Source organism: Bidens hawaiensis, unplaced genomic scaffold (assembly GCF_021521415.1).
Source record: "Bidens hawaiensis isolate Kalapana, Puna unplaced genomic scaffold, B.hawaiensis_p1.1 tig00009985_1, whole genome shotgun sequence".
Classification (NCBI taxonomy): domain Eukaryota; kingdom Viridiplantae; phylum Streptophyta; class Magnoliopsida; order Asterales; family Asteraceae; genus Bidens; species Bidens hawaiensis.
The window spans coordinates 754,760-775,512 of record NW_027491758.1 but is presented as its reverse complement, the minus strand read 5'-3'; the positions used below and the strand labels follow the sequence as shown (position 1 = coordinate 775,512).

Here is a 20,753-nt window from a genome sequence, read left to right as displayed (position 1 = left end):
TTCCGTACAATTAAAAAAATTACAAGACTTGTATAGCATTAAATTGAAGGAAACACAACTTTAAGTCGAAAGTTATTGTTGACAAAAATGAAAACAGTCACACATGAGTTTTGCATATGGTGCCTTTATACCTGGGTTTATATTTTGCCAGAAAATTAAAATGTTATGAAATTGTGTTAACCTTTTACACTTGGAAATTAAACAGTTAAGTATACTAATATGTTATCATTTCCTTTTCATGTAACACAATCACTTTATGGAAAAACCTATAAACCCATAGCCTATAACAATAACCGATCTTTACCAGATATATGGCTCACGTTAACCTAGACCGAACATAGATTTAGTATTAACATATAACATCGTGTTTTTACTATAAACGTAAGGTCACGGTGTAAATTGAACCTTTATTAATCCTCAATTATTTCCCACAAAGAAACTCAATAATTTTGATTATACCACACAAATCATCATACCCACACATTAAAATGTAGTATTTGAATAAAAATAAACCGACTTAAAGTCCACATCTTTTTATCTTGAAGCTAAAATGAGTAATGTTTGCAACAATAATGCAAACATGTGGTCCGCTTCTATCACTAAATGGTCCCATAAAAATATAATTCTTCGAACCATCACTATAACCTTTATGAAACTTGACGTATACTAAACATGTTCCATTAACGTGTTTTTCCCTTAAATGAAACACAATATAATACGGAAAACTTAAGTCTAGATTGTATTATAATTTTCTAAGGAAGGTAATAAACCTAGAGAGAGAAACTTTCCTTCATAAGAAGGAGTGCCGTGTTTCATAACTAACATATATTTTGTATCCCTTTTGTACTTTTATAACTATAAAGATCCTTTTTATGTCAATATTTCAATTATTGATCCCGTTTAGGCTATTGTATGTTTTATTGGACATGTATCATGTCCGAGACAATGTATATGACGTCGTTGCTACTGACAATTATTCCAAAGGGTTAAAACACCAAGCAACGTTATCAAACATATGTATAAATATGTTTTTTTAACGCAATGACAAATTCTAAATTAAAGGTAGTCATATGATAAGACAAGAAATACGAATAATTCTATACTCATTATCATTATTGCTTAGAGAATTATTATTATTATTATTATTAAACGCTTTGGGTTATATCGGGCTGGGTAGCACAAACAATGTTTTAAATATGAAGTTTATAACTTGTAATGTGTCCTAGTCTATTTCCTAAGCAAATAACTTAAAACACTGAAACCAAGTAATTAACTAAGGAAACATTACCTAACGAAGTAATCAGGTCAGAATTTGGTTGAAAGGCCAGCGGCCAACGAAAGGATAATCGGCAAAGGCTTGACCATTGCATCATGAATGGCGTTTGCCAAGTGGAATGATCACCGGTTCTTTTGTCGCTCTGTTTTTTTTTAATAAAGTTTAACCTTTTAAATTATGGGATGGACGGGCTAAGCTTTTTATGGTCATTTGGCCTACGTAAAAGTGTTAACATTAGATATATCGATAATGATATAATTAAGTTATATTCATAATTAGTGTTTATATTTAAAAATTTATAAGCATCTAATTTGGTTTTACTTATGATCAGTTTCTAAATTTCATATGGGTTGGTGTCAAAATAACAAAGGGGTGAACGTATAATTTTATAGGGTCAGATTTTCACATACGTTTAATACTAAGAAAAAATATTTAGGCTAGGCGGTCGCCCCCATAAGATGGGAGTAGGCCCAGCCTAGCTACATAATGGTATTTTTCATAAATTAATTAATATATATATATATATATATATATATATATTAAGGAACGTATTGGGTAAGTATTTGATAATATAGTTTTGAAGTGATTTATGCTACGCATAATCAAAAGACTTGTTTCTAGCTATCTAGCCGTTCTAATTTAAACATCTTGAGTCTTGACCATAAAATTCCTTAAGGATTAAGTTTTGGGTCCAACTCATTCCAACACTCACTTGAAAGACATGCTTAAAAGAATACGCTAGCAAAAAGCTGGTGAATGCAATTAGTGGCGAAGCTAACTGGACGAGTTCGTCCGGGGGGACTCAATACGCTAACAAACTACATTGATAATATAGTTTTGGTAGTTTAAGCATTCAATCGGCTTGCAGGTTATAGTTTTGGTAATTTTCACATGTGCCTACAACTGAACACCTGCTGGTCGACACTTACGTTTCATGTGTAAAGATCGGTATCGTCCTACGTGTACATATAGCTTGGTTGTTTACTATTTAAATATAGTGATTACATCAAGAATTTAGCTTCATAAAGCATTTAAATTGCATGTATTCAAGTGTTGAGAGTTTTAGATGTATGTCTCGTTCCTCAGGTAGTCTAAGGTTTCGTAGAACTAAAAAGGGGATCTATTTCAAGTTTAAAACTTTATTATAGAAGTTAAGCTTTGTTTTAGTTTTTAAATTGTTTTGTTAAGAGTCAATGAATTTAAATACTTTCAACTTTTAATATTTGGTCGGGACCACTCCCAAAGAAATGTTACCCACCACCCCCAAGTATCACTTTATTTATTTATTTATTTCTGTCACTTTGTTGGCATGGCATTGTCCTTGCTAACGTGACATTTTCTAATGAATTCGAATATACCACCGCCACCTATAGGTTGTCAGTACCACCATCCTTTTGCTTTTGTCGTCACCTCCACCATCATGTCGATGTTGGTGGCAACAACGCGTTTGAGGTAGCGGTGTGAAATTCATTTTGTTTCAACTCCAATTTCGTTCATATTATCTACTAAACATGTTATCAATGAAATTTAGATGTCTAGAATTTTGATTTGGATGGTGAGGTGCTTGAACTAGGGTTGGGCTATTGTAATAATAATAAACGGGTTCCAAGCAGGGAGGTTGACTTAAGGTGGTGGTGCCGTGATGGTGGGTAAAACAAGGAGATCCATTGGCTGGAGGGATTGGTTTGCTACCGGTCAATTGTAGTTCGTGCATCATGACTGAGGCTATGCAGGATTAATTACATATCAAATGTCAAAGTGTTTGAAGACTACTAGGAACACTCGGCTAATGGGTAACGATTGCGTGTTGGATACTTCAATGTAATTGGATTGATTTGTCGACCAATGTAAATCATAATATGCATTAAACAAGTTAGAAGGTGCAAGGTGCACACACTTGTTTTTGTTTATTATGATGTTAGGGGCAAAACCCCTAACAAACGAGGGTTCCAAGGGGGGGCAGCGCCTTTGAGGTTGACTACTATATATTACTATGTTGAAAATTCATTAAAAAAATGAATTTTCAAATTATTTCAAACATAATTCGTGAGTCTAAATATAGCGGATTTTAATGAATAATTAATATTGAAAATTCGAAACTACCAAACCCTAATCTGCATTACCCCGCTCATTGGGTCGTATCATTTTTCCTCTTTGGTTCACGAATTCACTATCATACCACATGCTCGTTCTTATCTCATCTAAGTTTTATCAAATAGATTAATTTAGAGAACCACCAAATAGTTTCACTCTAAAAGTGCAATATGAGTAACAAATCCCAAAATTCCCCAACATTGCATACACAATGTGTTGGTCCATTTGAAAGTCTGGAAACGTATGGGTGTTTAAGAGAACTGGTGTTTAAGAGGTTTCAAAAGACGGGCGAGAGGTCTCTTGAAGAGGTTAAGTTTTTTTACTATTAACTGGGTGAAGCATAGATCGAAAATGAGTTGCATCAAATGGGAAACATGCATGGTTAGAAAACCCAATTGGTTGCTTATAGTAGCGGAGTTTTGAACTTTAAATTGTGTTTTGGGTGGGGGGTAGTTTTCTGTTGGGTTTGTTGACTGCTTGCTAATTATTGTAATTTGTAGGGAGTAGAAAAATATCAATTTATGAATGACCTCATTAAGTATTAACCTTTCAATTTTCTAAGACGTGCTATAGTTAAACTATGGATATCTTCTAATACACCCATCTTGTTGATGAATTAGATGTCAATGTCATTTTAAATGTTTTTCTTGATAACCTACATAATGCTTGTTATTCAGTAAGCAGGTGCTGGTAGTAATTTAATTCAAATATTACAACCAACAAATTAATCTTAAGAAAATCTTCTTAGACCGACTAATTAAGTTTCTCGAAAAACAACAAACCAACTATATTGATAGTTGAGAGAAACGGCTAATACGGTTCAGTTTGAACCCTTTCAGAAAATCATATTATTAGTTAGTATTAATTACTTGCATACAATATACACGGTTGATGACGAATACTCTACATATAACTGCTTACTTTAAAAGTAGAAATATATTAAATATCAAAAATGTACAACGGTTTGCCCTAATTCCAAGTTCGAAACCATGAACAGAACTTTGATACTCAGTCATACAAACCGTAAACCAACCATATGAATCTCAAACCAGTTGAACATGCAAATTTGCTTTGATAGCACTCCAGGATTTTCAATGGTTTATGAACACCGCAAATGGTTAACCAAGTTTTTATAACTCAAAATGAAGAATATATATACCATTAAGTAGAACATGTATCTATCCATTGTTTCATACTTCCATCTTTTGAGAACCTCATAATTAATCACTGGTGCACATATAAAAACCACTCCCTTCCCTACCGTACCCTAACCTACCCCACCCCCCACTCAATTCGCATACATATATATATATATATATGGAATTTACAAAAGAGCCCTTATGACTAGCATCAAGGAAAGCATATGCATAGATGCTAGAATGAAGGGCTATGATAACTTGTTATAAAGTTTTCTATGTGCGTGCGTGCATGCATTTTTTTCGGTAACAAGGATGGACTGACTTAACCTGCGCATTGTTTACATTTCTGATTGTTAGCTGTTTAATCTCCAATCATAAGGCTGATAAACCACTTTTAATTGAGTACTATCAAGCAATTCCAATATAGTCTGAGTCTTTTCAACTTCCAAGTAATTTGCAGCATGTTTCAGTATCTCCACTTCGGTCTTTCCAAAATCCACGCTATACCTGAGAAGTTACGAGCAAAAAAGTTGGCTTTTTCATAAACGAAACATAGATTGGATATATATGATAGATTGGATTAAATACTCTTCATGCTTTGTGTGTATAGCGGCTTCATTTCAATACCAATATTATGTTGAGAACTATGAGAACAACACAACGCATTTAACAAATACAGAGAACACAAGGCCCAACAGAAGTACTTTCTCTATAATTTATTCAAACATTTCACTTGACACATAAAAGTCAACTATCAAAAGATACCTAAAATGCCCCTTAGTAAGAAACTTGAGAAAAGATGTGTATAACAACTAGTCACAAAATATCTTGATATGATTACCAATGAGTAATTTGGTAATTTGGATTGCAATCTTCCCAATACATCTATTTATCGACACACACACCCACACACACATACATACAGATAGCATGAATTCAAAAGAGAACCACTAAACATTTAGAAACCATTTTATTCGTTACCCACTGACTGAAATTACGAATTAATGATTTCACTAAATATTTAGTGGTTATAATTTGAGCTCACTCAAATATACATACATGTATAAATAAACACACACATACACATACACACATATAGGGAGACGTACAAATCAGAACAAAAAAAACAGCCGAGAAATGCAAGAACCGCATAATACACTTGTACTTGGTGCTTTGATTGTGAATTTGTGATAGATAAGATGGTTACGTAACCATAATACTTTCTCTCCTACTACATTTGTTACTTCTAATGCATTACGTACAAGTGCATTATGTTGTTCTCGCAGTTCTCAACATAAAACTAGTTCTGAAAAGAATGTGTCCCTATGTGTGTGTGTGTGTGTTGCCATGAAAGTTTCGACGTTTCATCATGTCACAGATCATTGTATCAACCTTCAGAAGTGCATAAAGACTATTATTTGTAACTAAATAAACACTTTCCTCAACATAAATATACACTAAAATAAAAAACAGTTGTTACACAACTTACCAACTGAGTATTTTAGTAACCGAAATGGTCATTGAGTCCAGATCAAGCACAAACGCCCCACTTTGCAAAAACTCACGCGCAGCCTCCATCAATTCCCTATCAATATTCTTAGGCGAATAACATCGAAGAGCAGGAGCTGACCGGTTCCCAGAAACCAATGCAAAGTGAACCAGAGGCTCAGAATAAGGAAGAGCCACCTGAAACGTTAACATAATTTTAAATCTCACATTAATATAATTGCGATAATCAAATAATCTGAACACAAAAGGCCTGTAAACGAACCGAACAAACATGAACAGAGCAGATCATGTTCGTGTTCGTTCATTCAACTTTAACTGAACAAAGGATCGAACACGAACAATTACACGAACAAGGTTTTCTTGTTCATGTTCGTTTGTTTAAGAAAAGAAAATAAATGTGTTAGTGCTCATTTATATCCGTTCGTTAACAGTATAAACAAACAGCTCACGGACGTAACGAACGAACATAACTGAACATAGATGAACGATCATAACTGAGCTAAAAGCCTAAAACCAATTGAAAGTAAATGTGAACAATGAGTTGGACTTAAAAATTTATTAAAACTAGATTAAACTGTAATGACCCTAAAAACTTTAAATGAGTATATTAACGAACGTAAACGAATAACATAAACGAGCATTCATGTGCGAACGAGACATGCGTTTATGTTAATTCGTTTATTAAATAAATGAACTTTCCTCGAATGGTTCACTACATGTTGGGTCTGTTTACAAGCCTAAACACAATAATTCAACTGATGTGTCACCTTAAAGCGTTTGTCGGATATTTTAAAAGGCTTGATGAGAGAATATGGCGGTCTCTGATTGGCTCTTAAAATGCCATTGTAAATATCTGAAAGCGAATAAGCGCACCCGCCAATAACGTATTTGAACTCATTAAACATTTTTCTTCTATCTAATGCTCCTTCTGGATGGCCCCACATAAGTATTGCATGAATTGTCATCAAATTGTACAGATTAACAAAAAAGGAGAGTCGTTCTTCTTTGGCTGTTTTATTCAGGTCAAGTCTTTGAAGTTGTTCTGCAATCCTTAAGTACCTATAATGGATAATATAATTCAATGCCGATTGTGTATGTGTATGCGTATTTTTTATTTATTTATTTATTGGGGGGGGGGGGTGTTACGTTTTTAATGGATTATTGGGTGTTCGAGGATCAGAATCAGCTAGTAAAATAAGCAGTTTGACAACTTTGACTAAAGCTAGGTGGATAAGTAGGTAATAATAAATTTGTCAAAATAGTAAGCTTTTTAGAGCAACATTTAGCTATTTCACCAAATCTGATCATTTGACTATAAATAATCAGAAAATCATAGTGGTGGCAAACTCGGGTGGGTCAAGCGGGTTTGACTAACAGGTCAAACTTGAAATTTCTGGTACGGGTCTGATAGGGTTAACCAAGAACAAATTTTGCCAAAAAAAATATAATTTTGTATGAATGGTTAGTGTCTCAAATTGATTAGGGGTGATAACAAGGTTTTGTTCGCGGGTTGGCTGGTCCAACCCGACACCAACCTATAAACTATCACATATGAACCCATACACGACAAGAATATTCAAAGGTTGACACTAACACGACCTGTTTAACCCAAATGTTTTTGTTTTTATTTTTGTAGAAAATTAATGTTTTAGAATTGAATTTTACAACAAAAAGTACAATTTATACAAAAGTTACGTTTTAATTAAAAAATCTTATGTCAATTTCTCTTTTAGGTTTAATATATTGGCCTAAAATACCCAACCAATTTAACTTATGACATAAAACACATTTCAAAAAGTAAAATAAAAAATAAACGGATTAAACGGGCCAACCCGCCGACTTGACACGAAGACGACCCAATTAACTAGAGGGTCCCGTAACTGACCGTAACCCGTTTATACTAAACCCAAACCCATGAAATTCACGTCCTGTTCGTGACATGTAAGAATTTCACATCCATACAAACGATTAATTCTTTATTATGTCAATAATACTCATTTTACAATAACATGATTAATGGGGTTTCATGCATTAAATATATGCACTTTTGAGTTTTGCCAACTTTTGTTCCAATTCCTTCCAGTTATTTATTTATTTGTAAATCGGCATGCTAGCTAAAAAACATAACCTGAATCAAACCATTTATAAGATAGCCGGTTGAAAGTTGAAACTTCCATCTCTAGTAAAACATAATCACTTTTACCCGAACACTGAAAAACTTATAATGGGGACTAATACTTGAAATAATTTGTTTGAACGCCCATCCAAACAAATCACATCATCCAATAAGATTTTCCTTAGAACTTAAGAGCATTAACTAACCTTGCAAACTCCTCACTCCCATGAATACTTCTATAAGCAATGTGCCTTCCGTCTTCTGACGTGTACGCGTCAAGGATGGCATATAACAAGAATCTTAGCCGATGTGAAAGTTCCCCAAGAGTTTGTCGCTTCAGTTGGATGATACCCCTGGGGATGTTTTGACATTGAATTATTATGGGATCTTGATCTAAAAATCGGTAAAGGTGATTTCCGTCTTCAAAAGTATTCTCCCTAGTTTACATACACAATGATGTTATTGAATTATTAGTTTCCAATATGAAACAAGAAGCTAAATAGTTAGTATTTAGAGGCAACAAGGAAATAGTAATTACTCAAGAACATGCCGAAAGAAAAGCTCCTTAGAAAGCTTGCGAGCAAACTCAATAGCCTATTTGGAAACAAAGAAATATTTAGATAACACACAAAACAAAAACAAACATACATGGTAAAATACCACTCAGAAGATAGGGTCTGGGGAGAGTGGGATGAGGGCAAACCTTTCCTCCATCCCAAGGGATGAAGAGGCTGCTCCCATTGATCTAGTACAAACGCATGCCAATTTGTACAACTAATGCTTTTTTTAGTTATCTTTATGGGTGTAAACGAGCCAAGTTGCTCGTGAACTACTCGATTTGGGCTCCTATTAGCTCTAATTGAGAGAAGAATAAATGAGGGCTCAAGCCTAACGAACCCGAGTTTGAGCTAGCTCGCGAGCACAAATGAGCCTTATTGTTTACGGATGTAAGCAAGCCGAGCCGAGCGCTCGTTTTGACTTACGAAAGCTCGAGCTTGGCTCGTTTCTATCTCTTTTTCTAAAGCTCGCCTCGGCTGATTTTTCAAGCTCGGCACAGACTTGGCTCGTTTATTATTTATTAATAATAAATAATAATTAATGTATATATATATATATATTGTTGATTCTTTGTATATATTTTTGAATTGTAATTTATATATATAACGTAAAACATATTATTTAGTTAATTTTACAATAACTTTATATATAATACAAATTATATAAATAACAGGCTCGTCTGTGAAGATGCGGACTACATGCACTCGAACAAAAAGATCCTATGAAGCTTTTAGGCTTGCGAACCAACTTGAGCTTGATAAGTGAACCCCGGGCAAGTTAATTAAACAAGCTTATTTTAAGGCTAGAGCTCAAGGTTGTTTTAGCTAGGCTCGGTTCAAGCTTTTAACGATCCAATCTCAAGTAGCTAATGAGCCGAGCAGGCTCGTTTACACCCATACTATTATTTATATAATAACTTTTGATATATTAAATATATATTATATGATAAAACTATGATAAAAAAAACTAAATTGTATATATTACGCTGCATTTAACAACTATAGTTAGAATATACATATAATAACTATAAATGTATATAAATTAATTAACAAATAATAAGCGAGTCGAGCTCGAGCTTTAAAACTACTCATGAGCCAGTCTCGAGCTTTACATATATAGCTCGAAACGAGCCGAACTTGATGTCGCATAAGTTAAAGGAGCAGTCGAGCTCAACCACACCTCTAATGATCTTGTACAACTAATGTAAATGAAAATTATGTAGCTAATATATGAAGATGCATTCTATTGTGTTCCAAGAAAATAGGCATGAGTTTGCTCAAGATTACAGAAAAATCAAGCATGTTTATGTTTTTCAGCATAAATAAAATCAAGTTATAATTGGAAGTAAAGGAAGAGATATGAATTATTTCATCCAATGCAAATTAAGAAAAGAAAAAGTAGAGTACCCCTTCCCGTTCCAATAACTGATCTTCAGACAAGAAATCGACAGCATCCGAACCCAGAAAACAATTTGTCACCCTGCGAAACTTATAAAACCGGTCCCTAACAACAATCGACCCCTTCATCTTCCGAACAATAACCGCTAGTTCATCTATACCACCCTTACTTGCCACATCATCTTCCCCTGAAAATGGTGGTAGAGGAGCTTTAGGTGATGGCCCTTCACTAGTTACGTACTCTATTTTCTTCATAAGTTGACCCGACTCATCTAACCGCTTTAACTTCTTCAACCCCCCAACAAGAACCTGATTAAAAAATACTTTTGGGACATCCGATGAACCTGTCATGTCTTCTAGCTCCAGTTTTCTACTCGGGTACATATCTATGTTTATTTCAGAATATCTAAGCCTCCTCTTACGTAGAATCTTTCTTGCTTCTTTACATTTTGGGCACCATAACTTTGTGTATAATAATATTCTTCCTTTAGTAGCTAATAAATCTGGAGACTCAAGATTCTCCTCGTTTGGATCGGGTTTGTTTACTTGGCTTTTGTTGCGTGAGATTCTAATTAAGCTTAGACTCGCGAGACTCCATTTAGGTTTCTCAGGTGTTGTTTTATGACTCACTACTTGACTACTTTCTTTGCTAGAATCGTTGTTGTTATTGTTGTTCTTTTCATTTGTATTATTATCTTCAACGGTTTGTTTAGAAACTTTACGGAAAATGTTGGAGGCTGCACATAAATTTACAAACTTTGTGAGAACTGAAGATTTAGCTTCCACTTTTGGTTCTTGAGTTCCATATACTACGAGACTTTCTTCCATTTTACCAGACGTATTGTCAGATGGGTCGGTTTTTATATCCCCTGTTTCTTTAAAGGATGAACTTTCACATTCCTTTTCAGAAAAGCTATCATTTACAATAATACCCTTTTCATGGTTTTCCTTTTGAATATCTGGTTCACTGGCGGGAGCATTGATCGAGTTCTCAGAACTTGATGGCTGCGATGGAGAATCAGAGGATGATGAGCTGTTATCAGTAGGGTTATCATCATCCTGATCACTTATCTCATTACCATCTGCAGTACAATCGAGTGTAGTATCATTTACAGAATTATCCTTGTCATCTTTTTGAATATTTGGTTCAACAGCACAAGTATTGACTGAGTTCTGAGAACAATTATCATCTTCATGACTTCTTATTTTTATATCATTTGTTGTATCCTTGGTTTCAGCATCCACCAAATGCCTCTTACTAGAAGATAATGCTTCCTGACGTTCATGGTTTAACACATGTTTTGCTGCTGATGTTGAAGGCGATGAACTATCATCATTACAATTATCATCTTCCCGACAACTTATCTCATTACCAGTTGCAGTAGAATTGAGTGTAACATTATTTACCGAATTACCCTTCTGGTCTTCTTTTTGAGTGTCTGGTTCACCAGCATGAGTACTGACTGAGTTCCTAGAATCTGAGAGCCCAACTGAAGAAGATGATATGGTTTTTTCACTACACTTATCATCTTCCTGACTTCTTATCTCCATATCATTTGAGGTATCCTCCATTTCAGCATCCGCCAAATGCGTCTTACTAGAGGATACCATTTCCTCATCATGTTTATGGTCTAAACTACTATCGGTAGAACTGTCATCTTTCTGACAACTTACCTTGATATCAGTTGCAGTAGAATTGAGTGTAGTACCATTTACCGAATTACCCTTCTCCTGGTCTTGTTTTTGACTATCGGGTTCACCAGCATGAGTACTGACTGAGTTCTCAGAATTTGAGATTCCAACTGAAGAAGATGCACTATCATCAGAAAACTTATCTTTCTGACTTCTTATCTCCATATCATTTGAAGATGCTACTTCCACATCGTGTTCATGATCTGGCAAATGATTTGTTGTTGTTGTTGAAGGCTTTATACCTTGATCATCTTCATGAACATCAGCAGCAGTTCCCACCATTACATCATCTGATAAATCATTCTTAGTAGGAACATTAATCTCATGATCTACCTTGTTCACATTCTTAGGAGCTGGAAAACCAACTGGTTCTTCGTCAGTTGAGTTTTCCTTCTCCATAATGTTCAGAAACCTTGCAACCAAACCCTCAAAAACTAATGCATAACCACTCAGCGGTTACTATGACAGTTGTGAATTCACTTAACCTGTTGCCAAAAAACGAATAAGAAAACCAAGAACATCAAATTTGTGCATATTAAGCCAAGTTAGTGTCATCAATATATCAGATGTTACATCAGCTATGTTTTATCTTCCATTCTTGAATGGTAATATAAAACAGTCAGTATACTGGATATGTGTTTAAAGTGATTGTTGTCACAACAATCTGTCAGTAAAAAACTAATTATGATTCCAAATCTTTGATTACTAGCAGCTAAGAACATGCAAGAATACTATTATTTAGATAATGTAAGTGTAACCATCCCAATTTTAAGCAACTTTCTAATTATTTGATTCAGGTTCTTCAAGCCTCAAATGCACATCCAAACACCAACTAAAGTATTAAGTGCAGACTACATGGTGATAAAAGAAAATAAGATATAACAATTACTATTGTAATGTACTGACAAACGAAACATTGCCCTGGTTAATTAGACACCTGCATTCTTCTCCTAATGAAATCATCCATATATTCAGTGTCATTAAACAAGATTACAGATCTTGAAACTAACGCTCATATAAACCAAGTTTCAGATATGATACTGAACAAAGTCACAAACTAATACATTACTGCTCATGACCTCCAAATTGATTGTCAGATTCACTGTAACTTAAAGCTAAATTCATAGTTGTCAAAGGCGCACTCAAAGCGCAAGACACTTAAGCGAGGACCTGAGATAAAAAAAGGTGCATAGCATAAACATACGATTTTTGGGGGTTTTAGGGATGTTAAAGGCTTGTTTAGAGATAGTTTAGGATGGTTCCATGCCATTATTTGGATGTTTATACCAATATGCCTGGAATTTTTAGATCTTTGCCAGAATTATCAGCATTTGGCCGGAATCTTGCCTAAAAGTTGCTGGATGGCAGCAAGGCTCTTTCGCTGGGCCTCGCCTCGTCCAAAAACCTAGGCGTGCAACCGAAGGGCTTTCGACAACATAGGCGGAGTTACAAAGAACATATCAAAATACCAAAATATAGAAAAAAAAAAACGAAACTTTTAAAGCACAGTCACCATCAAAGCAGCAATGGTGGTTTAAAAAACCACATACATATTAAACAATTAAACAAACAAACTCTAGAACACTATGCTAGGGCTAAGTTAGATTCCAAAAAATCTCCCAATTTTTATCCTTAAAACGGAAGATCATATTCTAAAAGCAAAATTATAAAACATTTTACCTTGTTCGCAACCCTCGAGCATGAAAAATGTTCATAATAAGCAATGATGGAGATCAAATTACGATCATATTCATCAGCTAAGAGAAAACTGTAACGCAACAATGACATAATTAATAAGAAAAACCTAATGAAGCTTGTAAAGTAGAGTCACCACCAATGATGGTTACAAAAAGCACATAGAGATTAAACAAACAAACAAACCAACCCTAGCCTAGAAGAGTAAAAGATGGTAGGGGTAAGTTAGAATAATAAATATTCTAAAAGCACAATTAAATAACAAACATTCCACCACTGCTCAATTGCTAACCCTATAGCATCAGAAATTGATCAACATTGAAAATGTGAGGAGGAAAACTAATTTGAAAGATGAAAATTGGATAACCTAAATAAAATAATAATGAAATTAGGTAACGAGAAACGAAGATGAGCTTACAGATCTATCTAGGTCAACAATATGATTGAAATGATGGAGAATTATTGAGGGTTTAATGGAGATTCAATTGAACAATAATTATTATTATTATTATTATCATTATTGCGGGACGAAAGAAACCGTTTGTTCGTCGTTGGAATAATATTATATATGGGTTTTGTCTCTCTCATTTTGTTAGACGGAAAGCGGGAACTTGTTGATGTTAGTTTGCGTTACAACTCCTCCATTTTTCTACTTATGTCCAAAAGAGCTCCTTACTATTTTTTTTCATTTTTTTTAACGACCAACAATACCTGGCCCGCCACTCGAAAGCTCACTATGATAAAACCTCCTGCTCGTGATTAATGCTCTTGAAGATAGACCGGTATAACTAGTTGGATTGAAAACTCTATATGCAACCAACCGGTTCAGTTATATACGTTTGAAGAGTACTCGTTTGTGTCAGTTAGAGTGTGACGATTTAAATGCATTGTGCTTGGTGAAATATTTGATGTTTATTGAAAAGCAATGAGCATACCAAAAATATTCGTCTAGAATGGTGCGCCTTAAAAGCAAGAGCCACCCTAACCGAGAATGTGGTTTAAAAGTTAACAATATGTTACGTACATGTGTTTTATAAGTTAAACTCTTAAAGTTATGTTTATAATATTTTTGTTCTCCTAATATGTATTATGATATTTATAGCATATTTTTCGTATATAATAGAAGAAGAGGAAAACGAATGTCAATAGCGATATCAGTGGTCAACCAATTTGTTCAATAAAATCATCAATTGACAAAATTGGTTAATTTCAAGCATAATCATTCATTTCCATAATCAGCTGCATTTTCCACTTCATTGTCAAAACACAATTCATTAGTGATTACTGATTATAATAATTCTATGTAAGAATAATAAGGAAGATGGTGTTGTTACCAGGGTATCTCGGGGCGTTTTTGAAGCACGGAGAGCATGGGATGGAGTAGAGAGTGCGAGTACGACGAATATAGAAGAGAGGAGACATGATGAGGTGGAGGAGAGACTTGACTCCACAAACGTTATAGCTTGATTTCAGTAACTTTTAAGAATTTTATGATAGTTATATTGGTGTGCTCGTGAATTTGAGTTGGTTATTTTGGTGAATTACCAAAAGTGTTGCTAAGGCCAATTATTCGGGACCCATTTTAAGCTCAAATGTAAAACAGAAACCAACTCATAACCAAACTGATACATAAAACCAAAATCGATTGGTTTCCTTTCACGATATACCAAACTTCGATTTTAACTCAATTTGAGCTCAGAACCAACTTCTACCACAAAACTAATGCTTACAAGATAGTGTTATAAATTTATAATCAAAATTCTGAGCGCTAATTCAACCAAATGGCATCAACACTTTCAATAGTTTACTCTAAACAAATACGGCTATAGTTATTCTATGTGGTGTGGCTATCCTTAAATATGAAACCCAGGATATGAACACAAAGTTGAAGCCTTAGCCACAGTAGGTGGATTTCCATTTATGTATACAGAATTTGATACTAAAGAAAAACCACTAACTATGCCTTGCCCAAACTAGCAAATATTAAAAAACACGGTTTACAAGACTATATTACAACAAAAGAAACGTTTTAAAGTTAAAACAATTATACAAGGCGAATCAGATTTATAACAAACACATACAAGTTAAACTTGACTAGAATAAATGTATACCATTTCCTCCAAATGTTATGTTTTGGACTCGCTCGCCTTTTTTATTTGTAGGGCAGCTCTTACAACGTTTCCTCGTGTAATAATTCCGACCTTGTAAGCACAAGTAACGGTAATTAACTTCTGATAAATTACGTAGTTAACAAAAAACATGATCATTGAAAGACTAAGGATCTTACCAGCTTTCCTTCACCATCTACAACCGGAAGGCGGCGATATTTGGTTTCAAGTAACAATCTGACATCACAGGATTCTTTTATAAGATTTTGACATATAGAATATAAAAAATGGAAGGAAGATAGGATAAACCTGGCAGCGTCTTCAAGATTCGTGTTTTCACGAACCACTAATGGTGCGGGTGTCATTAAATCACCAACTACTTTCCCGTCGGTCTTATTGAGCAGTTTTTGTACCTCGTTGAATGTCTACAATCATTGTTTTAGTTTAGATAGAAAATGGGGTGCCATAGATGTGGTATAATAAAACACACTGGATACATTATGTTAACATATGTATATGGTTACAAGGAGTCAAAGGTGCAAGGAACACAAAAGATGCAAAGGCATGTCACGTAACACACGTCTATTGAACGCATTAAAAGCGCATGTGCAATACAAGATAATATATGTGTATGCATAGAAAATTAATATTGCTCCCCAAATATAACAAAAGGAGATTTTCGTATATACCCTTGAAACTTACATAATATCATATTTACACAACCAAAAAAATACATATTAAATATACCCATTCGATTTACTTACAAATTTCATATTAACCCATTTTATAATTCAGTTTTAGATGCGACCATTATACCCTTCCCTTTCTCCTAGTACCTAAAAATCTCATATTCGAACACAAGTTTTAGGGGAGATGTTTAAAAGACATAAATTTGAAACGGGTATATTTGATATATGAAATTTTTGTTTTTTAGAAGAATATGATACTAATCATACTATACCAAATTTTGAAGGATATATGAGATTATCTCGGATAAGGAACCTAATATAGTTGCCAACAAAACATCATTAGGATAGATGGCAGATAATTTACCTTCCAAGTGCTATCAACTTCAGGGAACATGTCCGTATCAGATCGCACAGCGCCTAATCGAAAGTTAAAATGGTTTAGTCTCGGGATTGCTAATGAAGAAAGAAGCATTACTGACATTAAAGACTAACTATTTAGTCATCATCATCATCATCATCATCATCGTACTCAGTATATCCCACCAATAGCAAAGCTATGGTAGGGTCTGAGGAGGGTAAGATGTAGACAGCCTTACCTCTACCCCATAAGGATAGAGAGGCTGCTTCCGGTGAGACCCCCGGCTCGATAGTAGTTTTGCATCAAGCCTTGGACATAAGGCACATAGCACTCAATCATCGGGACACCGGCTGATCGGTGCATGTACCCTTGTCTTTCGGCTATCAACGCCACTACATGATGCCTGATTAACCGTCCGTCACTTTTAACGTTATTTTCACGAGATTAGTAAAATAACGTCAAAATTAGTGCAATTTCACTTTTGCCCACCCGAGGGTTCACACATATATACATCATATGTGCGCACCGCAAGCAGGGCTTAAAGACTAACTATTTAGTATTATCCATTAAAACACCATCTACTTGCCATTTCTTTGGCAAAAAGGTACTACTTCATCATTCATCATAAACATGCTAATTTCATATTTATAAACAGCGGTGTGGTGTAGTTATTTTGTGAATAGTAACAATCCAGTCATGTAAAAGAGGTTTTAAGTAGGAAAACTGAAAAGGGATCGTTGATATTCAAAATAAAATGTACATTTGAAATGAATATTAACCATCTCAGAACTGAAATCAAGATAAGTTTGTGCAAATAATTTACTAAAACAATAAAAATTTGATATTTCAACTTATGGCTTACCTGATACAGAATCAAGTGCTAGTAAGTCGTAATCCGAAACCAACCCAACCTGCACAAAGAATGATTACTTCATCACAAACATTACAAGTATTTATGCTCATCATATGGAGCGACTGTTTCATTAAAAGCATATGATGCATTCAAGCATCTAATCTTCTATATAATACATTGAGTTACCAATTTCCAGTCATCATCAATTACAGGAAAGCCAGTTATTCTGTGTTGTACAAGAGCTTCCAGAGCTGTAGGATGGAAATAATTTTAAAAAAGTAAATTTTGAAGTGATCAATGAACTTGTTCTTGGTAAAGCAATACCTTCATCTACTGTAGTTGTGGGCTTTACCACGTGTAAATCATTTTTTCTAGTCATAAAATCACCCACAATCAGAGCTCCATTTCTTGGCTGAAAACAACAATAACACTTGTCATAGATAAAACGAAATATAAACTTCCGAAATTTAAGTTTCATGTAGCTGATATACTGTTTTAAACGGCTGTGATTGTAGCTTTAAAAGCCACCTAGCTTCTAACCCCATTTACCTAATTGCCTACAAGGCGTTCGATGAAAATCCCCTATGAAAACATTTCATCCTTACTGTTTTTTTGTCACAATTCGACACTATATAAACATGCTAAAGGGCTGACATAATAGTTGGTCATACATGGCACGATAAAACACAATTGCTTATAGTGCTAGACACGAACACTAAAACAATAACTAACGTGTCAATATTTTTTTTTTGCCAAGCACGAACCTATTTAGAAACAGGTTACTTGACACGACCTGTTTAAGGACATGAAATCTTAATTAACACGTAACCCTTAACATAATTCGAAACAAAAATGCATAAATCATATTAGTCTAAAATCAAATCATAACATCAAATATTTTGTTTTCTTTTTTTAAAAATAATAATAATATAAACGGGTTCAAACAGCTCTTTAGACACGAAATCAAACAGGTCTTAAACGTGTCGACCTGTTCACGACACAAAAGTTGTTAAGCCCAAAAGTTCATAAAAGTATTAATTCATAATCATTAACATATTTGAAAAAAAAATCCTTAGCACTCTAAAATCAAATCAAATCATATTTTATTTTTATTTTCTAATAATTTAACAGTAGTTTATATTGGACTATATTATTATTAGTGTGGAGTCACCAATAACAACAATAACATAGTCCAATAGTTTAGTTTAGACACGAAAATAAACAGGTCTAAAACGTGTGTCATATTAACAGGCAGTACCGACCGGCAGGGAATTATTGGTCAAGGTAGCTTCTGCAGCTGCGGCGGCGGCGGCAACGATGAGAGTGGTTCTGGAAGTAGAAACCGGGAAGTGGCAAGAGGACGGTGGTGTGGAGATACGAGAAGATGAGGTTAGACACGCCAGCTGGTGGTTGAACACGATGGCGGATGACGGTTTGGAAAGGGTTATAGGGCGTAGAAGCTGAGGAATTGAGGCCATCGATAGATAGCTTCCTTCTGTCCTGGCGGACAGATCCAGAAGCCTGATGGAAAGTTAAAATATCGCCTCAACTGCCGGATTTGGTTGGTTATCTTGCTTATATACTTTGGTTTAAATAAACCGGGATAGATAAGATTGTTTTAAGGATATGTTTGTTTTTGTTTAATAGATTTTTTTTCCCTTTCCCTTAAGACACAGTTAAAAAAAAAAAAAAAAAAAAAAAAAAAACCTAAAAGAGATTAATCTATAAAATAATAATCAAGTTTTGAATTTGTTCCAATTAGGTTACTCATAAAACTTTTTGTTCTAATTAGGTAACTAAAGTTTCTTTTTTATTTCAATCCTAGATATTTAACCTGGATAGTATGTTTTGTAGTTTTTTTTAATTTTAAATGATTTGACATTGCAAAATATTTTTTTAAAAATTGACAAAACTAATAAAAATTGAGGAAAAAATTTTAAAATTGCGAAAATTTGAAAAAAGAAACTGAAAAAATGCAACACACAAAAAATTAAGATCATTTTTTGTGTTTCAATTTTTCAGTTTTTTTTTTTTCCCAATTTTTCAGATATTTTTTTGCAATTTTTCGTAAATTAAAAGTTATTTTTCTCAATTTTTTTACAAAAATATATTGCAATATCAAATTATTTAAAACTAAAAAAAAACCTACAAAACCTGCTATCCAGGTAAAATATCTAAGATTAGAACAAAAAAAAAACTTTAGTTACCTGATTGGAACAAAAGATTTTATGAGTGACCTGATTAGAACAACTTGAAAACTTGGTTACTATTTTATAGAGTAATCCCTTCTAAAAAATATCCAACTTCTTTGCACTTCTTCACATCCTACCAAGACTTACAATCCAACATCACCACCACCCACCGTGCACCACAACCACCACCCACCGTTCGCCACCACCACCACCACCGTTTATCACCACCACCAGCAACCGTCGGCCACCATCACCATCCACTAACACCACCCACCTTTCGCCACCACCGTCCATCACCACCACCACCCACCGTCGGCCACCATCACCGTCCACTGCCACCACCCACCACCCGTCACCACCATTATCCATCACCCACCACCACCATCTACCACCGCCGTCAATCACCACCACCGCCGCCGTTCACCACTTACCACCATCATCTATGTCCACCACCACCATCCACTACCACTATCACCATCCACCACCACCACCCACTTCCACAGTTCATACACCACCACTAATTATTTTAGCAATCTACAGACGTTAAAAAACAAACAGTCTTTTTCTTGCAGACTACATAGGTTTAGTCCACATCTTATTCTACAAATGCCTACATATATGGTCTACAAACTACACACATTTTACATCTGAAAAAACAAGCAGCACCTAAGAGTCTTCACTCTTCAGGACTCAAAATATTCATTATAAAAATATATAACTTAATGATAAAAGATTTATAATCGAAACATCACTTTTAAGATAAATAAATCACTAATCACAACCACTAGCTTGGTTTATTTGATACTATCTAAACATCTTACATCTAAACAAACAATTCGAATAAGAGATTGAGGTAAGATCCATTTTTATAAGATCATGTGTTGTCATAAATCTTCACATATGGGCGTTTTGACACGTGGCGTCTAAGTTAGGAATTGGTCGTTTTGCAAAAAGTGGTGTAATGGTAAAAAGCCCTTGCAATAATTACTCAATTATTATAAATTAAATTATACATAGATAACATAAATATTTGATTGGTTGGAGTTTACGGGAAAAAACCTGATTGGTCGGAGGATA

General features: G+C 34.5%; 2 protein-coding genes across 2 annotated transcripts; both read right to left on the bottom strand.

Moving 5' to 3' along the window:
* Positions 1 to 4,693: 4,693 nt before the first annotated feature.
* LOC143534034 (uncharacterized) lies at positions 4,694 to 12,180 on the bottom strand. Its single transcript, XM_077028638.1, has 6 exons — positions 10,099 to 12,180; positions 8,673 to 8,728; positions 8,341 to 8,571; positions 6,786 to 7,077; positions 5,999 to 6,195; positions 4,694 to 5,016 (listed from the first exon to the last, which is right to left on the bottom strand). Exons 1-6 carry the CDS (start codon positions 12,178 to 12,180, stop codon positions 4,863 to 4,865), a joined length of 3,012 nt encoding a protein of 1,003 aa, XP_076884753.1. The 3' UTR covers positions 4,694 to 4,862.
* A 3,280-nt stretch (positions 12,181 to 15,460) lies between these two features.
* Positions 15,461 to 19,063, bottom strand: LOC143534024 (CBS domain-containing protein CBSX1, chloroplastic-like). The gene is made up of 8 exons (XM_077028629.1): positions 18,747 to 19,063; positions 17,809 to 17,896; positions 17,671 to 17,735; positions 17,494 to 17,542; positions 16,638 to 16,690; positions 15,894 to 16,009; positions 15,764 to 15,821; positions 15,461 to 15,677 (listed from the first exon to the last, which is right to left on the bottom strand). Exons 1-8 carry the CDS (start codon positions 18,960 to 18,962, stop codon positions 15,603 to 15,605), a joined length of 720 nt encoding a protein of 239 aa, XP_076884744.1. The 5' UTR covers positions 18,963 to 19,063; the 3' UTR covers positions 15,461 to 15,602.
* Positions 19,064 to 20,753: the final 1,690 nt, after the last annotated feature.

What these genes read in the sequence shown, in the direction of transcription:
- LOC143534024 (XM_077028629.1), bottom strand. Translation starts at nt 18,962, where the DNA reads ATGGCCTCAATTCCTCAGCTTCTACGCCCTATAACCCTTTCCAAACCG. An exon ending in AAGTTGATAGCACTTGGAAG is followed by an intron (nt 16,010 to 16,637) that starts GTAAATTATCTG and finishes CAATGATTGTAG; the next exon opens with ACATTCAACGAGGTACAAAA. An exon ending in AATCTTGAAGACGCTGCCAG is followed by an intron (nt 15,822 to 15,893) that starts GTTTATCCTATC and finishes CTGTGATGTCAG; the next exon opens with ATTGTTACTTGAAACCAAAT.
- LOC143534034 (XM_077028638.1), bottom strand. Translation starts at nt 12,180, where the DNA reads ATGGAGAAGGAAAACTCAACTGACGAAGAACCAGTTGGTTTTCCAGCT. An exon ending in AGTTATTGGAACGGGAAGGG is followed by an intron (nt 8,729 to 10,098) that starts GTACTCTACTTT and finishes GTTTCCAAATAG; the next exon opens with GCTATTGAGTTTGCTCGCAA. An exon ending in GGGAGTGAGGAGTTTGCAAG is followed by an intron (nt 7,078 to 8,340) that starts GTTAGTTAATGC and finishes TATCCATTATAG; the next exon opens with GTACTTAAGGATTGCAGAAC.